Source organism: Entelurus aequoreus, linkage group LG06 (genome assembly GCF_033978785.1).
Source record: "Entelurus aequoreus isolate RoL-2023_Sb linkage group LG06, RoL_Eaeq_v1.1, whole genome shotgun sequence".
NCBI classification, from domain to species: Eukaryota; Metazoa; Chordata; class Actinopteri; order Syngnathiformes; family Syngnathidae; genus Entelurus; species Entelurus aequoreus.
Genome location: NC_084736.1, coordinates 44484663 through 44504915, shown reverse-complemented (window position 1 = coordinate 44504915; position 20253 = coordinate 44484663). Strand labels below are relative to the sequence as shown.

At 37.2% G+C, this 20253-nt stretch overlaps 1 protein-coding gene across 4 annotated transcripts in view; it reads right to left on the bottom strand.

The window, feature by feature from the left end:
- Nucleotides 1–17312: 17312 nt before the first annotated feature.
- LOC133652239 (granzyme A-like) overlaps nucleotides 17313–20253 on the bottom strand; it is a 79016-nt gene continuing 76075 nt past the window's right edge. For all 4 annotated transcript variants that reach the window (XM_062050761.1, XM_062050759.1, XM_062050762.1 and 1 more), the window contains 2 exons: nucleotides 17563–17835; nucleotides 17313–17505 (listed from right to left, as the gene is read on the bottom strand). In XM_062050761.1, coding sequence (XP_061906745.1) covers nucleotides 17356–17505; nucleotides 17563–17835 — 423 coding nt within the window. In that variant the 3' untranslated portion in view covers nucleotides 17313–17355. The remainder of the gene's footprint in view (nucleotides 17506–17562; nucleotides 17836–20253) is intronic.

The window sequence follows — 20253 nt, the reverse complement described above, 5'->3', positions numbered from 1 at the left end:
CAATAAAAACTATTCTGATTCTGATTCTGATTCTGATCCCACAGGTGAACGGGCTAATTGGTAAAAATGCCCCTGTGACAACTTTTTTGCAATGTGTTTTGTATGTATGTGACTGGAAGAAAAGTTGCAACTCGCTGAAGTTGCTTGCGTGTATTAATACCCAGACAACATTACCTTGGACTTTAAAGGGCAAAAATACTATATTTAAAAAAATGTTGTCCTTAAAAAAAATAAGAAAATCTGTTTTTATTTTTTATATGAAATAACAAAATAATTGGGAAAAAAAATTAAAAATTAAAAAATAAAACCTTTTTTAAAATAAAATACTGTCAACTACTGCCAATTGCCTTCATAACAATGCACTGCCCAGTCAACTATAGCAGACAGCACCATCTGGTGGTCTAGGGAGTCATACCACCATTTTAAATGCGTTTCGTTTATATTATAATGTTTTGTTTGAAGCACCAACACATTTGATGGTTTGGGTTTTTTTGTTTAGTTTTGAGCTAAATGGATGAAGCATGCTCGAATACAAGCTTTTGTGTTCCTCAACATTTTGCATATTTCCTGTGCGGTGGTCTTGATACCTCACCAACTTCTTGTGGGTTAGTTTCCAGCACGACCCTTTTCTTCCTGTGCGGTCCAGGACTGAGTGAGTGATCTTGAGAACATTTGCCTCTCAAAGTTCACAAAACCTTTTCGGCATTGAGAAACATTTTAAATGAAGCAACCTTCATTGTCAGTTCTCCATCCATTTTCTACAGCTTGTCCCTTTTTTGGGGTCGCAGGGGGTGCTGGAGCCTATCTCAGCTGCATTCGGGTTGAAGGCGGGGTACACCCTGGACAAGTCGCCACCTCATCGCAGGGCCATTGTCAGTTCTATTTATTGTAAAGTTTATAAGCAAACATTTTATTTCTATTTTTTGAGTCTAAAACAGCGTAAATAGAGTAAACAATGCAATGAAAACACATTCTTACCCTCTTTTAAGTGAAGAGCAATAATCAAATGACAGGAGTCATTTTCATGAGATTATTTTCTAATATAAGTGATTTGGCCCACAAATATTATTGTGTTTTTATCAGCTAAGTACTATAGTATTTTATGCTTTGGAAAGATTGTGTATCCCTTTCAGAGATCACATTTAGTTCTTCCTAAAACATTCACATGTTGCACAATGAGATGTAAGCATGAGATGAAGTGTAGATTGCAGTAACTTCCTGTCAGTAAAATAAAAATTTCTATTAGCAATTCTGTAATCTAGTAACATAATTTCATGATACATATCCAACAATTAACATTCTTAATAAATGACAGGAGAATAAGCAAGTTAGCAAACATGCTAACTTGCTAACAACCTTTAAAACACTTTTTTTTTTTACATTGTACAAACTCCAAAACCAGTGAATTTGGCACGTTGTGCAAATCGTAAATAAAAACAAAATACAATGATTTGCAAATCTTTTCAACCTATATTCAATTGAATAGACTGCAAAGACAAGATACTTAACGTTCGTACTGGAAAACTTTGTTATTTTTTGCAAATATTAGCTCATTTGGAATTTGATGCCTGCAACATGTTTCAAAAAAGCTGGCACAAGTGGCAAAAAAGACTGAGAAAGTTGAGGAATGCTCATCAAACGGTTATTTGGAACGTATCTGTATACAAACTGCTGCACCTCCAGTCGCCAGTCCGTAAAGCTGCTCAAGTTTGCGGACAACCTTACCCTCATCGGGCTCATCTCGGATGGCGATGAGTCCGCCTACAGGAGAGAAGTGGACTGGCTGGCGTCCTGGTGCAGCCTCAACAACCTGGAGCTGCACGCCCAGAAAACAGTGGAGATGATCATGGACTTCAGGAAAGTCACAGCCCCACCATCCCCCCTCACCCTGATTGACTCTCCCACCCCCGTCTCCATTGTGGACTCCTTCCGTTTCTTGGGCACCACCATCACCCAGGACCTCAAGTGGGAGCCTACCATCAGCTCCCTCATCAAGAAGGCCCAGCAGAGGATGTACTTCCTGCGGCAGCTGAGGAAACTTAAGGTGCCGACCGAGATGCTGGTGCAGTTTTACTCAGCCATCATCGAGTCCATCCTCACCTCCTCCATCACCGTGTGGTTCCCCGGCGCCACAGTCCAGGATGAGCATAGACTGCAGCGCATCGTATGTGCTGCTGAGAAGGTGATTGGCTGCAAGCTCCCATCCATTGTCAAACTACTTCCACAAGGTAAATGACCGCCATAACCACAACACCAGGGGAAGCTCCACAAACCACGTTAAACCCAGATTCCGATCTAACAAAGGTCTTAACTCATTCTCCTTCTATGCCACATCAATGTGGAATGCACTCCCAACAGGTGTAAAAGAAAGTGCATCTCTATTCTCCTTCAAAACCGCACTAAAAGAACACCTCCAGGCAACTACAACCCTAAGACTAACACCCTCCCCCCACCACATCCCACCTCCCCGGCTTGTAATTAATCAAATGTATATACTTGTTCTTATGCTTTCTGAGCTCACTATGTTCACTACTTGCTGTACATATCCTACCAAGTCAGACCTACACTGTTTCAATGTCCATTTCTCAGATGATATAATTGTTGATGACTGAAGTGCTGATATCAACCAAACCTAACCCCCCAAACCCCCCCCCCCCGCCCCCCGCCCCAACCCCCTCCACATCCCACCCCCCGGATTGTAAATAATGTAAATAATTCAATGTATATACTCTGATGATTAACTTGTGTGATGACTGTATTATGCTGATAGTATATATTTGTACCATGAATTGATTAACGTGGACCCCGACTTAAACAAGTTGAAAAACATATTGGGGTGTTACCATTTAGTGGTCAATTGTATGGAATATGTACTGTACTGTGCAATCTACTAATAAAAGTCTCAATCAATCAATCAATCCCTCCAGGACCTGTTCTCCTCCAGGACCAGGAGGCGTGTGGGTCGGATCACAGCTGACTCTTCTCACCCTGGTCACAAACTATTCTCCCCTCTCCCCTCAGGCAGGAGACTACGGTCCATCCAGACCCACACCTCCCACCACCTGAACAGTTTTTCCCCTCGGCCATCAGGCACATGAACAATAACAAGATCTGATAGCTCAGGCACAGCTCGTTTTATTACCTATTCTGTGTTATGTGTTTTATGTTGCACGATTGCACCAAGAAAAATTCCTAGTTTGTGAACCCGTTCTCTAACAATGGCAATAAAAACTATTCTGATTCTGATTCTGATTCTGATCCCACAGGTGAACGGGCTAATTGGTAAAAATGCCCCTGTGACAACTTTTTTGCAATGTGTTTTGTATGTATGTGACTGGAAGAAAAGTTGCAACTCGCTGAAGTTGCTTGCGTGTATTAATACCCAGACAACATTACCTTGGACTTTAAAGGGCAAAAATACTATATTTAAAAAAATGTTGTCCTTAAAAAAAATAAGAAAATCTGTTTTTATTTTTTATATGAAATAACAAAATAATTGGAAAAAAAAATTAAAAATTAAAAAATAAAACCTTTTTTAAAATAAAATACTGTCAACTACTGCCAATTGCCTTCATAACAATGCACTGCCCAGTCAACTATAGCAGACAGCACCATCTGGTGGTCTAGGGAGTCATAACACCATTTTAAATGCGTTTCATTTAGTTTGAGTTTGAGTTTGAGTTTATTTCGAACATGCAAGCATACAACATGATACATCACAATTTCCAGTTTCTCTTTTCAACATGTTCGAAAAGGAGTAGGAAGAAGCAGAGCTTATTTAATCCTACCCCTTTTCTTTACATAACAGTTGCTGAAACTTTTTTTATTCACTTCCTGTTCTCAATTTTTTCACAATAAACTCCATATGTAATCACAATAAAAATAAATAAATAAATAATAGTAAGAATTTAATAATAATAATTGGTGAAGAAAGTCATATTTCATATGATGAGATAAGTAAGATTACTTTAAGAATGGATGAATGAATGGATGAAATAAATTGAAAATGTTTGTCATGGTTCTTCTTCTTTGTACTTTGTAAACACTTTAAGTTTGAAGAGTTTCTTGAAGTGGATCATATTAGTACATTGTTTGATTGCTTTGCTTAATCCATTCCATAATTTAATTCCACATACTGATATACTGAAGGTCTTAAGTGTTGTACGTGCGTACAAATGTTTTAAATTACATTTTTCTCTAAGATTATATTTCTCCTCTTTTGTTGAGAAGAATTGTTGTATATTCTTGGGTAGCAGGTTATAGTTTGCTTTGTGCATAATTTTAGCTGTTTGCAAATTCACTATGTCGTGGAATTTCAGTATCTTTGATTGAATAAATAAAGGGTTTGTATGTTCTCTATATCCAACATTATGTATTATTCTAACTGATCTTTTTTGTAACACCGTTAATGAATGAAGTGTACTTTTGTAATTATTTCCCCATATTTCTACACAGTAACTCAGATATGGTAACACTAGTGAGCAGTATAGACTATGAAGTGATTTTTTGTCTAGAACATGTTTTGCTTTATTCATTATTGACGTGTTTCTTGCTACTTTATGTTGTATATTTTTTACGTGAGATTTCCAGTTCAATTTATCATCAATCATTATACCTAGAAATTTGGTTTCATTTACTCTTTCAATTTCTATTCCGTCTATTTGTATTTGTGTTTGACTTTCTCTTCTACTATTACCAAATAGCATTATTTTAGTTTTACTAAGATTCAACGATAGTCTGTTTTTGTCAAACCATCTTTTTAATTTGTTAATTTCTTCTGCTATTATTTGTATTATCTCCTGTGTGTTCTCTCCTGAACAAAACGCTGTTGTATCATCCGCAAATAATACTAACTTTAAATCTTTTGTAACTTTACAAATGTCATTTATATAGAGATTGAATAATTTAGGTCCTAATATTGATCCCTGAGGTACACCACAGGATATATTTAGCGTTGTAGACATGTGTTCGCCTAGCTTCACGTATTGTTTCCTGTTCGTTAGATAACTTCTTATCCAGTTTAAGACTAACCCTCTGATGCCATATCGTTCTAGTTTTTTGATTAAAATATTGTGATTAATTGTGTCAAATGCTTTAGTTATATCCATAAAAACTGCTGCTGCACATTTTTTACTGTCTATTGCATTGGTAATTTCTTCTGTAATTTCAATTAAAGCCATTGAAGTTGAGACATTAGCTCTGTATCCATATTGGTTCTCTTCGAGTATTCTATTTTTATTTATGAAACTCTCTAATCTGTTATTAAACAGTTTTTCAATGATTTTAGAAAATTGTGGAAGTAAAGAAACAGGTCTATAATTTGTAAATTGATGTTTATCTCCAGTCTTATAAATTGGTGCAACTTTAGCTATTTTCATTTTGTTTGGAAATGTACCTGTTTGAAATGATAGGTTACTAATATACATTAATGGTCCTGAGATCTCTTCTATAACCTTTTTTATCATATCCATATCAATTCCATTACAATCAGTTGAAGTCTTAGATTTACATTTTTTCACGATTGTAACTATTTCCTCCTGTGTCACATTACTGAGGAACATGGAGTTGGGATTTCGCTCTATGGTATCATTATAGTCCTCAATTGGAACTGGGTCTGGAATCCTTTCTTCCAATTTTGGTCCAATATTTACAAAATAATTATTGAAGCTTTCAACTACTTCCTTTATGTTGTCATTGTTTTTATTTCCGTCTAAAAAGTATTGAGAGTAGTCCCTCTTTGTGCCATTTTTAATAATGCTATTGAGGATGCCCCATGTTGCTCTCATATTATTTTTGTTCCTGTCCAATAATTCACTGTAATATTATTTTCTACATGATCGTAGTATTTCTGTTAACTTGTTTTTATACTTTTTGTACTTAATTTCTGCCTCTATAGTTCTTTGTGCTATAAATTCTCTATATAGTGTATTCTTCTTCTTACAAGCATTTTTTAATCCTTTTGTCATCCATGGTTGGTTATTCTTTCTCTGTTTATTACTAAGTTGTATCCATGGACAATGTTTGTCATAAAGTATTATGAACTTGTTTAAGAAATGTTCATATGCTTCATCAACCTCTTTTTCATTGTACACATTGTCCCAATCTTGCTTTTGTAGCTCAATTTTGAAAGCAGTCATCCTCTTCTCTGTGCAAAGTCTTCGAAATGTCCTTTTGTCTTCCATGTTCTTCTTGTAGTTTCCATCATATATTGTAAAAACTGGCAGATGATCACTAACGTCGGTAATAAGTAGACCACTTGTAGTGTTATTGTCAAACTCATTGGTAAAAATATTATCAATAAGCGTGGCACAGTGTGCTGTGATTCTACTTGGCTTTGTGATTTTTGGATATAAACTGATGCTGTACATTGTATCAATGAAGTCATCAATAGACTTTTGCTTGTTAGGGTTCAATAAGTCAATATTAAAGTCACCACATAAGAACATTATTCTTTCACCATTATCTATGTAAGTAGCCTTGATCCATTCTTCAAATGTTTCTATACTTGACTTAGGTGATCTATATATACAACTGATGAAAATGTTTTTGCTTTTTTCCTGACATATTTCAATGGTTATACATTCTAAGATATTATCTATAGCAAATGACATGTTTTTTTACCACTTTGTAGTTCAGGTTCTTCATCACGTACACAGCTACTCCTCCTCCATTTTTGTTGGTTCTGTTGATGTAGTTTAGTTCATATCCCTCCAGATCAAAATCTATTCCTTTTTTATCATCAATCCATGTTTCTGTAACAGCAATCACTTTGAATGGTTCGTTGATGTGTTCCAAAAAGTTCTTAATGTTGTTGTAGTTTGCATACAAGCTTCTGCTATTAAAATGAATAATTGACAATTTGTTATCGCAAGTAATGTTGCTATTATATTGATCATCTGTATAATAAAAACAATTATTACTGATGTGGGAGAAAAAATTTGTATCTGGATCTATATCATTTTCCAAATCCTGGTTTTTGTAATCTTTGTTGCAGAAATTTTTTAGTTCCATATTTTCTTGTTCAACAATCTTTGATGTTGTTTCAATAATCTCTATAAGTGTAGGTGAATGCAATCCTGAATGTAGGTCCTCTTGTTTAGTCGTCCCTTGGAACATAGTAGTGTCGATGTTGAATTTGGGTGTTTGTTTTCTGTCAGAGTCCATTATCATCGTTGTTTTGGTAGCTGTGTAAACTTTAAAAATTGTCCAGGTCCTTGATGTCATGGACAACAATTACTCTTGCTTCTGGACCTCCATTCAGCTTGATGTAGATTTTACAGTTGGTGCTCCAAGTTCCCTGGATTTTTCCCTACCTTCTCGAGTCGCGTGCTTTCTTGGCGATTCCAGCATTGCGTTTTGTGAGATGCTCATTCATGTACACATTTGTTCCCTTCAGCTTCTTTCCCTGTCTCAGCAATGCCATTTTAGATTTTCTGTTTACGAGTTTCACGAGCACGACTGGAGTGGCGTTGTTGTTTCTTCCGTTCAGTGGGATGCATGTTTCGATGGTATTAATGTCAATTTCAATTTCCTTTGATTGCAGAAAGTTGACCACTTGCTGTTCTGCTGAGATCATATCCATTTCATCTGGTTCACCTTCATTATTCACAGCTTTCGCATAGGATCTTGGTTTAATTCGGTGCCCTGTCACGATGATATCATTCATTCGTTTGTCCTGATCCATTTCATCTATGATATTCCTCAGCATGTTGTTGTCTTCTTGAAGGATCTTCATTTGTTTGCTCATTTCAGTGGCTTCATTATTTCTTCTGTTGTTCTGAGATTGCAGATTTTCTATATTTTCCTGCAGACTTTTCACATCTTGTTGGTGTTCTGTTGTTACTTTTCTCAGATATTCTTTCATTTCTTTCATTTCTTCTTTCATTTCTTTCAATTCTTTCATTTCTTCTTTCATTTCTTTCAATTCTTTCATTTCTTCTTTAATTTCTTTAATTTCTTCTTTCATTTCTTTCATTTCTTCTTTCATTTCTTTCATTTCTTCTTTCATTTCTTCAAGTATTTGTATTATCACTTCTTGATTCCCATCATGTCTTGTGTCCAACCTCAAATCTTGTTCCCAGTTGTGTTCTGTAACAGCTGACCCCATTATATTATAATGTTTTGTTAGAAGCACCAACACATTTGATGGTTTGGGTTTTTTTGTTTAGTTTTGAGCTAAATGGATGAAGCATGCTCGAATACAAGCTTTTGTGTTTCTCAACATTTTGCATATTTCCTGTGCGGTGGTCTTGATACCTCACCAACTTCTTGTGGGTTAGTTTCCAGCACGACCCTTTTCTTCCTGTGCGGTCCAGGACTGAGTGAGTGATCTTGAGAACATTTGCCTCTCAAAGTTCACAAAACCTTTTCGGCATTGAGAAACATTTTAAATGAAGCAACCTTCATTGTCAGTTCTCCATCCATCCATTTTCTACAGCTTGTCCCTTTTTTGGGGTCGCAGGGGGTGCTGGAGCCTATCTCAGCTGCATTCGAGTTGAAGGCGGGGTACACCCTGGACAAGTCGCCACCTCATCGCAGGGCCATTGTCAGTTCTATTTATTGTAAAGTTTATAAGCAAACATTTTATTTCTATTTTTTGAAGATTGTGCATCCCTTTCAGAGATCACATTTAGTTCTTCCTAAAACATTCACATGTTGCACAATGAGATGTAAGCATGAGATGAAGTGTAGATTGCAGTAACTTCCTGTCAGTAAAATAAAAATTTCTATTAGCAATTCTGTAATCTAGTAACATAATTTCATGATACATATCCAACAATTAACATTCTTAATAAATGACAGGAGAATAAGCACACATCTGATTGAGGAGGTGCAATGTGAGCTGGGCGGCAGCCGAAGGCAGGATACTTGGCGGTCCGATCCTCGGCTACAGAAGCTAGCTCTTGGGACGTGGAACATCACCTCGCTGGGGGGGAAGGAGCCTGAGCTAGTGCGCGAGGTGGAGAAGTTCCGGCTAGATATAGTCGGACTCACTTCGACGCACAGCAAGGGCTCTGGAACCAGCCCGGAAAAGGGTGGAGTGCCATATCCGGGTTGGGGAGGAGATCTTGCCCCAAGTGGAGGAGTTCAAGTACCTCGGAGTCTTGTTCACGAGTGAGGGAAGAGTGGATCGTGAGATCGACAGGCGGATCGGATGCTGTATCGATCCGTTGTGGTTGTTCTGCCTTGTTTGTTGAATTTATTAATAATATATGTAAAACCAGTGTTTAAGTTCACCTTGGAATTCAACAGTGAGGTGCACTTCCTCCTTTAGACAGCAGGAGGGAGCATTGCCTAGTTTACAGTAAAGGCCTACTGAAATGAATTTTTTTTATTTAAACGGGGATAGCAGATCTATTCTATGTGTCATACTTGATCATTTCGCGATATTGCCATATTTTTGCTGAAAGGATTTAGTATAGAACAACGACGATAAAGATTGCAACTTTTGGTATCTGATAAAAAAAGGCTTGCCCCTACCGGAAGTAGCGTGACGTAGTCAGTTGAACATATACGCAAAGTTCCCTATTGTTTACAATGATGGCCGCATGAAGTGAGAGAGATTCGGACCGAGAAAGCGACAATTTCCCCATTAATTTGAGCGAGGATGAAAGATTTGTGGATGAGTAAAGTGCAAGTGAAGGACTAGTGGGGAGTTGAAGCTATTCAGATAGGGAAGATGCTGTGAGAGCCGGGGGTGACCTGATATTCAGCTGGGAATGACTACAACAGTAAATAAACACAAGACATATATATACTCTATTAGCCACAACACAACCAGGCTTATATTTAATATGCCACAAATTAATCCTGCATAAAAACACCTGCGTGTTTGTTATGCTAGCTCCTAGCTCCTCTGCTAGCTCCTAGCTCCATAGAACACGCCAATACAATTCAAACACCTGATCAACACACACAATCACTCAGCCCAAAAGACCGTTTACCTAACCCAAGGTTCATAAAGCTTATATATTTTTAAAAAGTTACGTACGTGACGCGCACATACGGTCAAGTTATCGAATGTTTAGCAGCCAAGGCTGCATACTCACGGTACCTGATATTCAGCTAGGAATGACTACAACAGTAAATAAACACAAGACATATATATACTCTATTAGCCACAACACAACCAGGCTTATATTTAATATGCCACAAATTAATCCTGCATAATAACACCTGCGTGTTTGTTATGCTAGCTCCTAGCTCCTCTGCTAGCTCCTAGCTCCATAGAACACGCCAATACAATTCAAACACTTGATCAACACACACAATCACTCAGCCCAAAAGACCGTTCACCTAACCCAAGTTTCATAAAGCTTATATATTTTTAAAAAGTTACGTACGTGACGCGCACTTACGGTACGGTACGTGTTATGCTAGCTCCTAGCTCCTCTGCTAGCTCCTAGCTCCATAGAACACGCCAATACAATTCAAACACATGATCAACACACACAATCACTCAGCCCAAAAGACCGTTCACCTAACCCAAGGTTCATAAAGCTTATATATTTTAAAAAAGTTACGTACATACGCAAAAAAAGCCAAAGCTGCATACTCACAGTAGCACGTCTGCGTCTTTGTCATCCAAATCAAAGTAATCCTGGTAAGTGTCTGTGTTGTCCCAGTTCTCTACAGGAGTCTGTGTATCCAAATCAAAAGTCCTCCTGGTTAGAGTCTCTGTTATCCGAGTTCTTCCATCTTGACTGCATCTTTCGGGAATGTAAACAAAGAAGCGCCGGCTGTGTACTGTTGTGGCTGACTACGTTCGAAAAATACGTCCATTTCGCACCGACAACTTTCTTCTTTGCTTGCTCGGCTTCCTTCTCCATAATGCAATGAACATGATTGAAACAGATTCACGAACACAGATGTCCAGAATACTGTGGAATTATGAAATGAAAACAGAGCTTTTTCATATCGGCTTCAATGTGGAAGGCATACCCGTGTTCGTCGGGCTACGTCACACGCATACGTCATCCGCAGAGGCGTTTCGAACCGGAAGTTTAGCGGCAAATTTAAAATGTCACTTTATAAGTTAACCCGGCCGTATTGGCATGTGTTATAATGTTAAGATTTCATCATTGATATATAAACTATCAGACTGCGTGGTCGGTAGTAGTGGGTTTCAGTAGGCCTTTAAAGTCTACTTGAAAGGAACTCCTTGTTGTACCCTGCTATCTAGTTCAGTGACGATCGCAAACGTTTTCATCTGCTCGAATCTCATGCCAAACAAAGTATCATCGGTATGTATTGTTGAGTAGTATGCTAATATTTGATTGAGTTGTATTATTTGTTGGTTGTGATGTAATTTGGGACGTTTTATGGCCAAAAGTCAGTCATGCTAATTTTCGGAATTCATACAGTGAAGTGAATGTTAGCATAGTAAGCTAGTTTGCTATAAAGCACTTATATTACATATTTTGTGGCATTTATTTGTCCATTTAAGTTCAATACACAGCATAATGCACGTTTTATCGTAATGGGATTGTGTGTGTGTAATAAGGCTGTGTGTGCATGTCTGTAATGTAAGCATCCTTTCTGCTTGTATGCTTTCAGTTTTACCCTTTTTAGGGTCAATAAACCTGTGGACAAGAAGACGTTTTTCAGAGTGTTTGATCAAGAAAAGGTGTTAGGGTAAAGCCAAGATATTTTTACATATCGAGGGCGGCACAGTGGTGAAGAAGGAGCTGAGCCGTAATTTACCGGTCGATCTACGTTCCCATCCTCACCTATGGTTATGAGCTTTGGGTTATGACCGAAAGGACAAGATCACGGGTACAAGCGGCCGAAATGAGTTTCCTCCGCCGGGTGGCGGGGCTCTCCCTTAGAGATAGGGTGAGAAGCTCTCTCTCTCCGGGGGGAGCTCAATGTAAAGCCACTGCTCCTCCACATCGAGAGGAGCCAGATGAGGTGGTTCGGGCATCTGGTCAGGATGCCACCCAAACGCCTCCCTAGGGAGGTGTTTAGGGCACGTTTGACCTGTAGGACGCCACGGGGAAGACCCAGGACACGTTGGGAAGACTATGTCTCCCGGCTGGCCTGGGAACGCCTCGGGATCCCCCGGGAAGAGCTGGACGAAGTGGCTGGGGAGAGGGAAGTCTGGGCTTCCCTGCTTAGGCTGCTGCCCCCGCAACCCGACCTCGGATAAGCGGAAGAAGATGGATGGATGAATGGATTGAGGAGTCATAGTGTAACGACCTGGAATTCACACTTTATGTCTGGTTTTGGAGTTGTCCAATTTTTTATGCGGCCATAAACGCATTAGTGGCTAATTGCCATAAGTGTATTTTTTTGTGTGGTCATGGCCGGCAAACAATTTCGCGAAATAAAAGGGATCGATGTAATTCCTGTCCTCCTTAAAGCGTCTCGACAGACGTTACAATAATTTAACAGTGTTGACAAACATTGTTTAATCTGTTGTGGCAGCCTTTCGTCACCTGTTACTCACAGTTGCATTGCAAAATCATAAAAAAATTTTAAAAAAATTTGTTTATTTTGTTTAGAGTGGGATTTGATTTTTGTGCTTCTCATTGTGCTTCTTGCTGTTTTCCCCAATTTTTGGTGGCCAATGACAAAGGAGTCACGGGCCACAGATGGCCCCTGTGCCGCACTTTGGGAACCCCTGCTGTAAAAGCCAACTGTGTATGACCATTTTATTCCTAATACTGTAGTATATTTGTTCATCCTATGGTCACATAAGGGACGTGAGTCGTCATATGTCAGCGCCGGAAGTAGTAAAATCAGCTGTTCACCTGGCGGGTTTTTGAGAGGGGATAAGTGGGGAAGTCCCTTGTTTTATCATATATTAGTGCCTTTGCACATGTCAGTGTTTACTTTTGTATGCAAAATAAATCAACACAAAATCCGTACTTTGGAGCAATGTTCACGGACTCTAGCATGTGGCCTGTTAGCTTCCTGTCGCAGGCGAATCCTTATTTAAACATTTTATGACCGACTTGAGCCTATTGATACTGAAAGGTAAAATTGAATAAACCTAATAAATGATAATGAAATCAAATTATATAGCAACATTAATTCAGGAGCACAATATATCAAACAATTTAACCAACACAACACAACAAAACAAAATGGTTTGAAGAATGATAGTGCATGATACTGGTAGAGCATTTTCCCCCGGGGTCACACACCCCCCACCCTCCGCCGCTCTATTTGAGAGGGACTGCCTTAATTGAACAATATTGCAGTGTAAAACAGCACATTTGTCAATATAAACAAGTATCCAATAATTATAGTTACATTTTACTTACACATACAAAGTCTCCAAGGCAGAAGTGTATTAGAAAGTATCCAGTGACATATGTGTCCGCATTACTCAATTTACTGCATCCTGGGCAACTTTTACTTGGACCACTAGATTTTACCCAAAAAAATCATATACCACTCCGCTTCAACTTAAAGACAGCATAATAATAATAAATAAGTTAGTGTTACTCATATTATCCGACATTTTAGATTCCCTTGATCAAGCCTGTTTTTTTTTTACATTCCACATTTCAAAATAATAAAAGTATGTACGATTTTTGCTGATATCGTATCGGATGGATAGCTATCGGCCGATACTCAAGGCTCCAATATCAATCTTGTATTGGAAGGGAAAATGTTTGGTACACCCCAAAGACTACACTACACCATACTATATTATACTATGGTACTGCATCAATATATACAAAAATGTGTACATCCCTACAAGAAATAGAATAGAACGCCAAGACAAACAATGTACATAAGTCATATACCTCCTAGTGGCTGTGAGTTGATATAACAACTGATTGGACATTAGTAGTGCCGTCTAATGGTACTCAGTGACACCATTTTGAAAAAATTACAAAATGTAAATAAACAGATTAATCACAGGGTTAATGAATCTGATTAAAGATCATTAATTTAGAATCCTAATTAATGGTGTTTCATTTTGTTTGAGCGAAAGGTCAAGAACTGCGATGAGGTGGCGACTTGTCCAGGGTGTACCCCGCCTTCCGCCCGATTGTAGCTGAGATAGGCTCCAGCGGCCCCCGCGACCCCGAAGGGAATAAGCGGTAGAAAATGGATGGATGGATGGATGGAAAGGTCAAGAAAAAACGGTAATGTCATGACGTCTGTGTTTTTTGTGGTATTTGTGTTCCTGTCCACTGCTCTTGTTTTGTATTGCCACTTCCCCTGTCTGCTACTGAGTGCTGGCTTCCACACTTGTTCCTGATTGGCGACCGGGACACACCTGCCAGCCTTGTCTCTCAGACGGAGTCGGATCATTGTCTGCTGTACACGGTTAGTTGGCTGTTCTCTGCTCCACTGAGAGTGACATGTTATTTTCTAAAGTGTGTCTTGTGCACTTTCTCGCTGCACTCGCCTTTTCTTGTTGATTAAAAATTATTTCACTTACATTCCACCTGCCGTCTCTGTATCTCTGGGGTCACGCTGTAAGCTACGCTTCCCCATCGTTACTGTCACAATGCATTTAAATGCAGTACAGAGGAACCCAAGGATGCAGACGGACGGGGAGTAAAACAGTTCTTTACTTAAGGAAAAAGTACTCACAACAATGATCCAACAGGAGATAACAAAAAGCGACGGTGCGAAAAAGAGAAAACAAAATGAGCACCGTGGAAAAAAAAACAAAAGCTAATATACAAAAATAACTAGACTTGGGTTGGAGTTGCAAGACGTGCAAACTACCACACAACACCAAAAGTGTAAGCCACTGTGACACTATTGTTCTTTTTTTTTTTTTAATAAATGTCTAATGATAATGTCAATAAGGGATTTTTAATCACTGCTATGTTGAAATTGTAACTAATATTGATACTGTTGTTGATAATATTCATTTTTGTTTCACTACTTTTGGTTTGTTCTGTCGTGTTTGTGTCTCCTCTCAATTGCTCTGTTTATTGCAGTTCTGATGGTGGCTGGGTCGGGTTTGGTTTTGGAATTGGATTGCATTGTTATGGTATTGCTGTGTATTGTTTTGTTGGATTGATTAATTTAAAAAAAATTACAAATTTAAAAAATAAAAATAAATTTTTTTAAAAAAATAAATCGATTTTTAAAAAATGAGAATTGATTCTGAATCGCACAACGCAAGAATCGCGATTCGAATTCGAATCCATTTTTTCCCACACCCCTAATATATATATATATATATATATATATATATATATATATATATATATATATATATATATATATATATATATATATATATATATGTGTGTGTGTGTGTGTGTGTGCGCAAAAAGTAACATGACGTCATAACTCTTCCATGTTTACTTACAAAGTATGAAAAATAACATTTATATCATGTGTGTCTGTAGAAAGGTTCACATTTCAGCCTACAGGAATTCCACTTTCAACTGGAAAACAAAACATGTTAAGGCATAAACTAGCATATGCTAACATTAGCCCAGGTTATGACGTCATAGGTGACTGTAAAATGTACATCTTTTGTACTACATGTTGTATTAATGTCTCTATGTCACGCCACACCAACTGCAGTTGTATCAATATATATACATATATATATATATATATATATATATATATATATATATATATATATATATATATATATATATATATATATATATATATATATATATATATACTAAATAAATCACTAGTTAGAGTACTTTTTGAAAGTAATTACTTGGATGCTTCAATTGTGTCATGTTACCCTAAAGTAATACTTCTCAAAAAGTGGGGAGTGGGGGGGGGGGGGGGGGGGGGGGGTCCTTAGAAGCCAGGGACTTCTGGTATTAGCATCTTTTTTCTCTACCCACCTCTGGTTCTCAGGAGGTTACGAGAGACATATTTTAATTGTACAAATATCGGTTACACCAGGCCGTGCCTTAATGTTGCGTTTTGTTAGTGTTCTTCAGTGTTTTGTGTTAGTTCCTGTCCTGTGCTTTTATTTTGGTGGCTCTTCCGGTTTTGTTGGTGTTTTCCCCTGGCTGCTTCGCTTGTGTCCTGGAGCACTTTTCCCCTCACCTGTTTTCTGTTTGCAATCAAGACTATTTAAGTTGATTCTTTTCAAAACCTATGTTGTTGGGACATAATTATCTATTCTCTGTTGTACTGGCGACCGTTGACGGTCCTTTGATGCCAAGCTCGAACTTTGTGGACGCCGTCTGCTCCACAATTCCTGTGAGTGTTTTGCTGGGTTTCAGCAGTTGTTTTTTTTCTTTACCGTTGCTCTCGCTTTTTGTTCATGTATTGATAAATACCCCTTTTACCTCACGCTGCTACCTCATTTGTCTGCATCCTAAAATCACTACAGCCTCCTGTGCTTTTCGCGACGCATCGTTTATCAACGCTTGACAAATATGTGTTTACAAAGATTTGCAGAAATTGAATTTCAATTAAATGATTCTTCGCTGATATCCAAATGTTGAACTTAATTTCCTGTGAGAACAACTCAGTCACGTACAGTTTACTGTAAGCTAAATCGTAATAATAAATACTATTTATGCACTTGATGTAAACAAGCAAACGTTTAGATCACAGGTGTCAAACTCAAGGCCAGATGTGGCGGGCCAGATGTGGCCCGCCACTTCATTTTATTTGGCCCTCGAAAGCCTGGAAATAATATGTATCAATAAAGTACTGTAACTTTTCTCACTAAATGTATTATTTCTTTCTATTTCGGGAGAAAAAAATAAAATTTACTCCATATAATCGCAAATTATCTTAATTTAAATATTGTCTAATTATGCAAAAATATATCATCAAACATTCAAACCATTTTTTAAATAGAAATACATACTAATAATAATCATTTCAAAGCAAGTTATCCATCAAATTGTGCAATGTAAAGGTAGCAAAAGATTTCATGGTAAAATTGTGAAATTTACTTTGGTTTTTACAGCATTTTTCTCTAAATAAAAAAAAACAGTACTTTTTTTTTACTGTAATAAACTGTGGTGCCGTTTTGGCATTTACAGTAATACACCGAAACATCTACAGTTGTTGATTTGCGGTAATAACAAAACAAAAAAACTGGCAGCTCAGGTGCCAACATTTGACTGTAAAATTGCATTTTTTTTTTAAATTTACAGTAGAAAAAAACAAAAGTAAATTTTACAGTAAAATTCTGGCAACTGAGCTGCCTTTTTTTTTAACGTAAAAACAGCAGTACTGTTTTTTCCACTTACAGTAATATACACTACATTTTGAGGTGAAATTATTGCAACTTACCATATTTTTTTTACATTTTAGTTTTAAAAAATGTACTAATAAAATGCATAAAAAAAACTGTGTAATAATAGATTCTTGGCTAAGTTGTGACAACAAGCCTGAAATGTTAGTACTTTATTGAAATGGCCCCAAATGCAGAGTTTGTATTCAGTTTTTCTTCATGACGTTTTTGATCCAGTGGAGTTGCTTGGCTGAGAGAAAGGAGTACACTCCAGGTTTTTGGCCGCACTTCAGAGATCCAAACGAAGTGACTCCGACCAGATCTCCTTTGCACACCAGCGGACCACCAGAGTCCCCCTAAAGACAAAAAGGCTTGTTAGTTTGGGCAACACCCCCACACAAACAAGCACTTACCCGGCAGGTGTCCGCCTCCTTTTTGCCATCAGAACCAGCACATATCATGTCCTTGGTGATGATGGGGTTGAAGTTGTAGTATTGAGAGTTGCACTTGACTCTGTCCACGACGGTGACGTTGACGGACATGAGGACTTTGGACATTTTCCTGATTTTGTTGCTGGTCCACCCCCACCCGGCCGCCATGCAGCTGCTGCCAGCCAAGGGATCTTTGTTGCTGCTCGACAACGGCAGAACTTTTACCGCCTTGGTGGGCTTCACAGCGCTGTCCAGCTGGAACAAGACAGTTGATTGCGGTTTGAAACGCTTCCTGCCTCAAAACTTGAAGCTGCCTATAAAAATGTTTGATCAATTTAATTTTCTGAATTTTTACAAATGTATTATTTGTGTTTTATTAATACAGGTATTAATTCATATAAAATTATATTTAAAAAAATTTTTATTTACATTGAAAAAAATGAAAAATTCTGGCGACTGAGCTACCAGTTGGTTTTACTGTAAAATCTACAATTGATGTTTTCACTGGGAATTACTGTAAATGGAAAAAATCTACCACTGTTATTTTACAGTAAAAAAAACTCGCAGCTCAATCTCCAGAATTTTACTGTAAAATCTACGGCTGTTGTTTTTTTTTTTTACAATGAATTGCTGTGTATAGAAAAACCCTGTAAAATGTTGGCGACTGAGCTGCCCTGTCACATTTTTGATCACTTTAATTCTCTGAATTTTTATAAATGTATTATTTGTATTTTATTCATCAATATGGGTATTAATACAGGTATTAAATTATACAAAAATTAATTGATTATTTACATAAAATCACTAAAAAAATTATGGTGTTTCAGCTACCAGTTGGTTTTACTGTAAAATCTACACCTGATGTTTTAACTGGGAATTAGTGTAAATGGGAAAAAATCTACCAGTTATTTTTACAGTAAAATTCTGGCGACTGAGCTACCAGTTTTTTACTGTAAAGTCTACGGTCGTTGTTTTTACAGTCAATTGTTGTAAATGGAAAAACCCTACCACTGTTAGTTTTACCGTAAAATGTTAGCGACTGAGCTGCCTGTGCTGTCACATTTTTGATCAATTTAATTTTATAAATTTTTATAAATGTATTATTTGTATTTTATTAATCAATATGGGTATTAATGCAGGTATTCATTCATATACAATTGTATACAAATTAATCGATTATTTACACAAAATTAATAAAAAATAGATTCTTGAAAATTAATTGATTCAGAATCGGAATAAATAATAATGATTCCGATTTTTTTGATACACCCTTAATAGATATACATATATATTATCTTTTTTTTTTTTTTTTTTAACTGTAACTGTACACTTTGATCTCCTTGGACGGATTCTCGCTCATCCCCGCTAACTGGTAATTGGCCGAGAGCTATAGTGGGCAGCCTAGGACGGAGTTGGCTCTTTTGGTTGCGGTTTAGCACCGCATAGCATACACTGTGTGTGTTAAAATTTAGTTTTTCCTCAGTTGTTTGTCTATGCATTGATAGTGGGTAAGGCTAGGACACTTGACACAATGAGGAACCAGACTATAATATGGGGGAGTTACCGTACAATTTAAATCCAGCTCTGGTCGAGCCTGCCTTGACTCTGGTAATGATATCACGCAGATATTAAATATACATTGCTAGTACGGCATGGAAAGACCTTGCGGTCTTATCCTGGAACCCTTAAATACGGAATTCATGGTGAGAACAGGTGGCTGTCAGACTTGACTGATGTGTACCTCACCTTGAAACTTTTGACCATGTATATGTGGCAGGGTATTTATGGTACAGTCTTCTTGGCTCTGAGTGGTGTATGTCACTTGGCTATGTGTATCTTCAGCTATTTGCACTATTCATAAATAGAAATGCATCGTATCATGCATGCATTGTGCAATACGTATTATTTATTGCTCATGTTTATATATATATATATATTATATACACACACATCTACATATATATATATATATATATATATATATATATATATATATATATATATATATATATATATATATATATATATATATATATATATATATATATATATTATATACACACACATCTACATATATATACATATATATATATATATATATATATATATATATATATATATACACACACACACACACATGCATACAAACCCCGTTTCCATATGAGTTGGGAAATTGTGTTAGATGTAAATATATACGGAATACAATGATTTGCAAATAATTTTCAACCCATATTCAGTTGAATATGCTACGAAGACAACATATTTGATGTTCAAACTGATAAACATTTTTTTTTTGCAAATAATCATTAACTTTAGAATTTGATGCCAGCAACACATGACAAAGAAGTTGGGAAAGGTGGCAATGATTGACTGATAAAGTTGAGGAATGCTCATCAAACACTTATTTGGAACATCCCACAGGTGAACAGGCAAATTGGGAAAAATGGGTGCCATGATTGGGTATAAAAGTAGATTCCATGAAATGCTCAGTCATTCACAAACAAGGATGGGGCGAGGGTCACCACTTCGTCAACAAATGCGAGAGCAAATTGTTAAACAGTTTAAGAAAAACCTTTCTCAACCAGCTATTGCAAGGAATTTAGGGATTTCACCACCTACGGTTCGTAATATCATCAAAGGGTTCAGAGAATCTGGAGAAATCACTGCACGTAA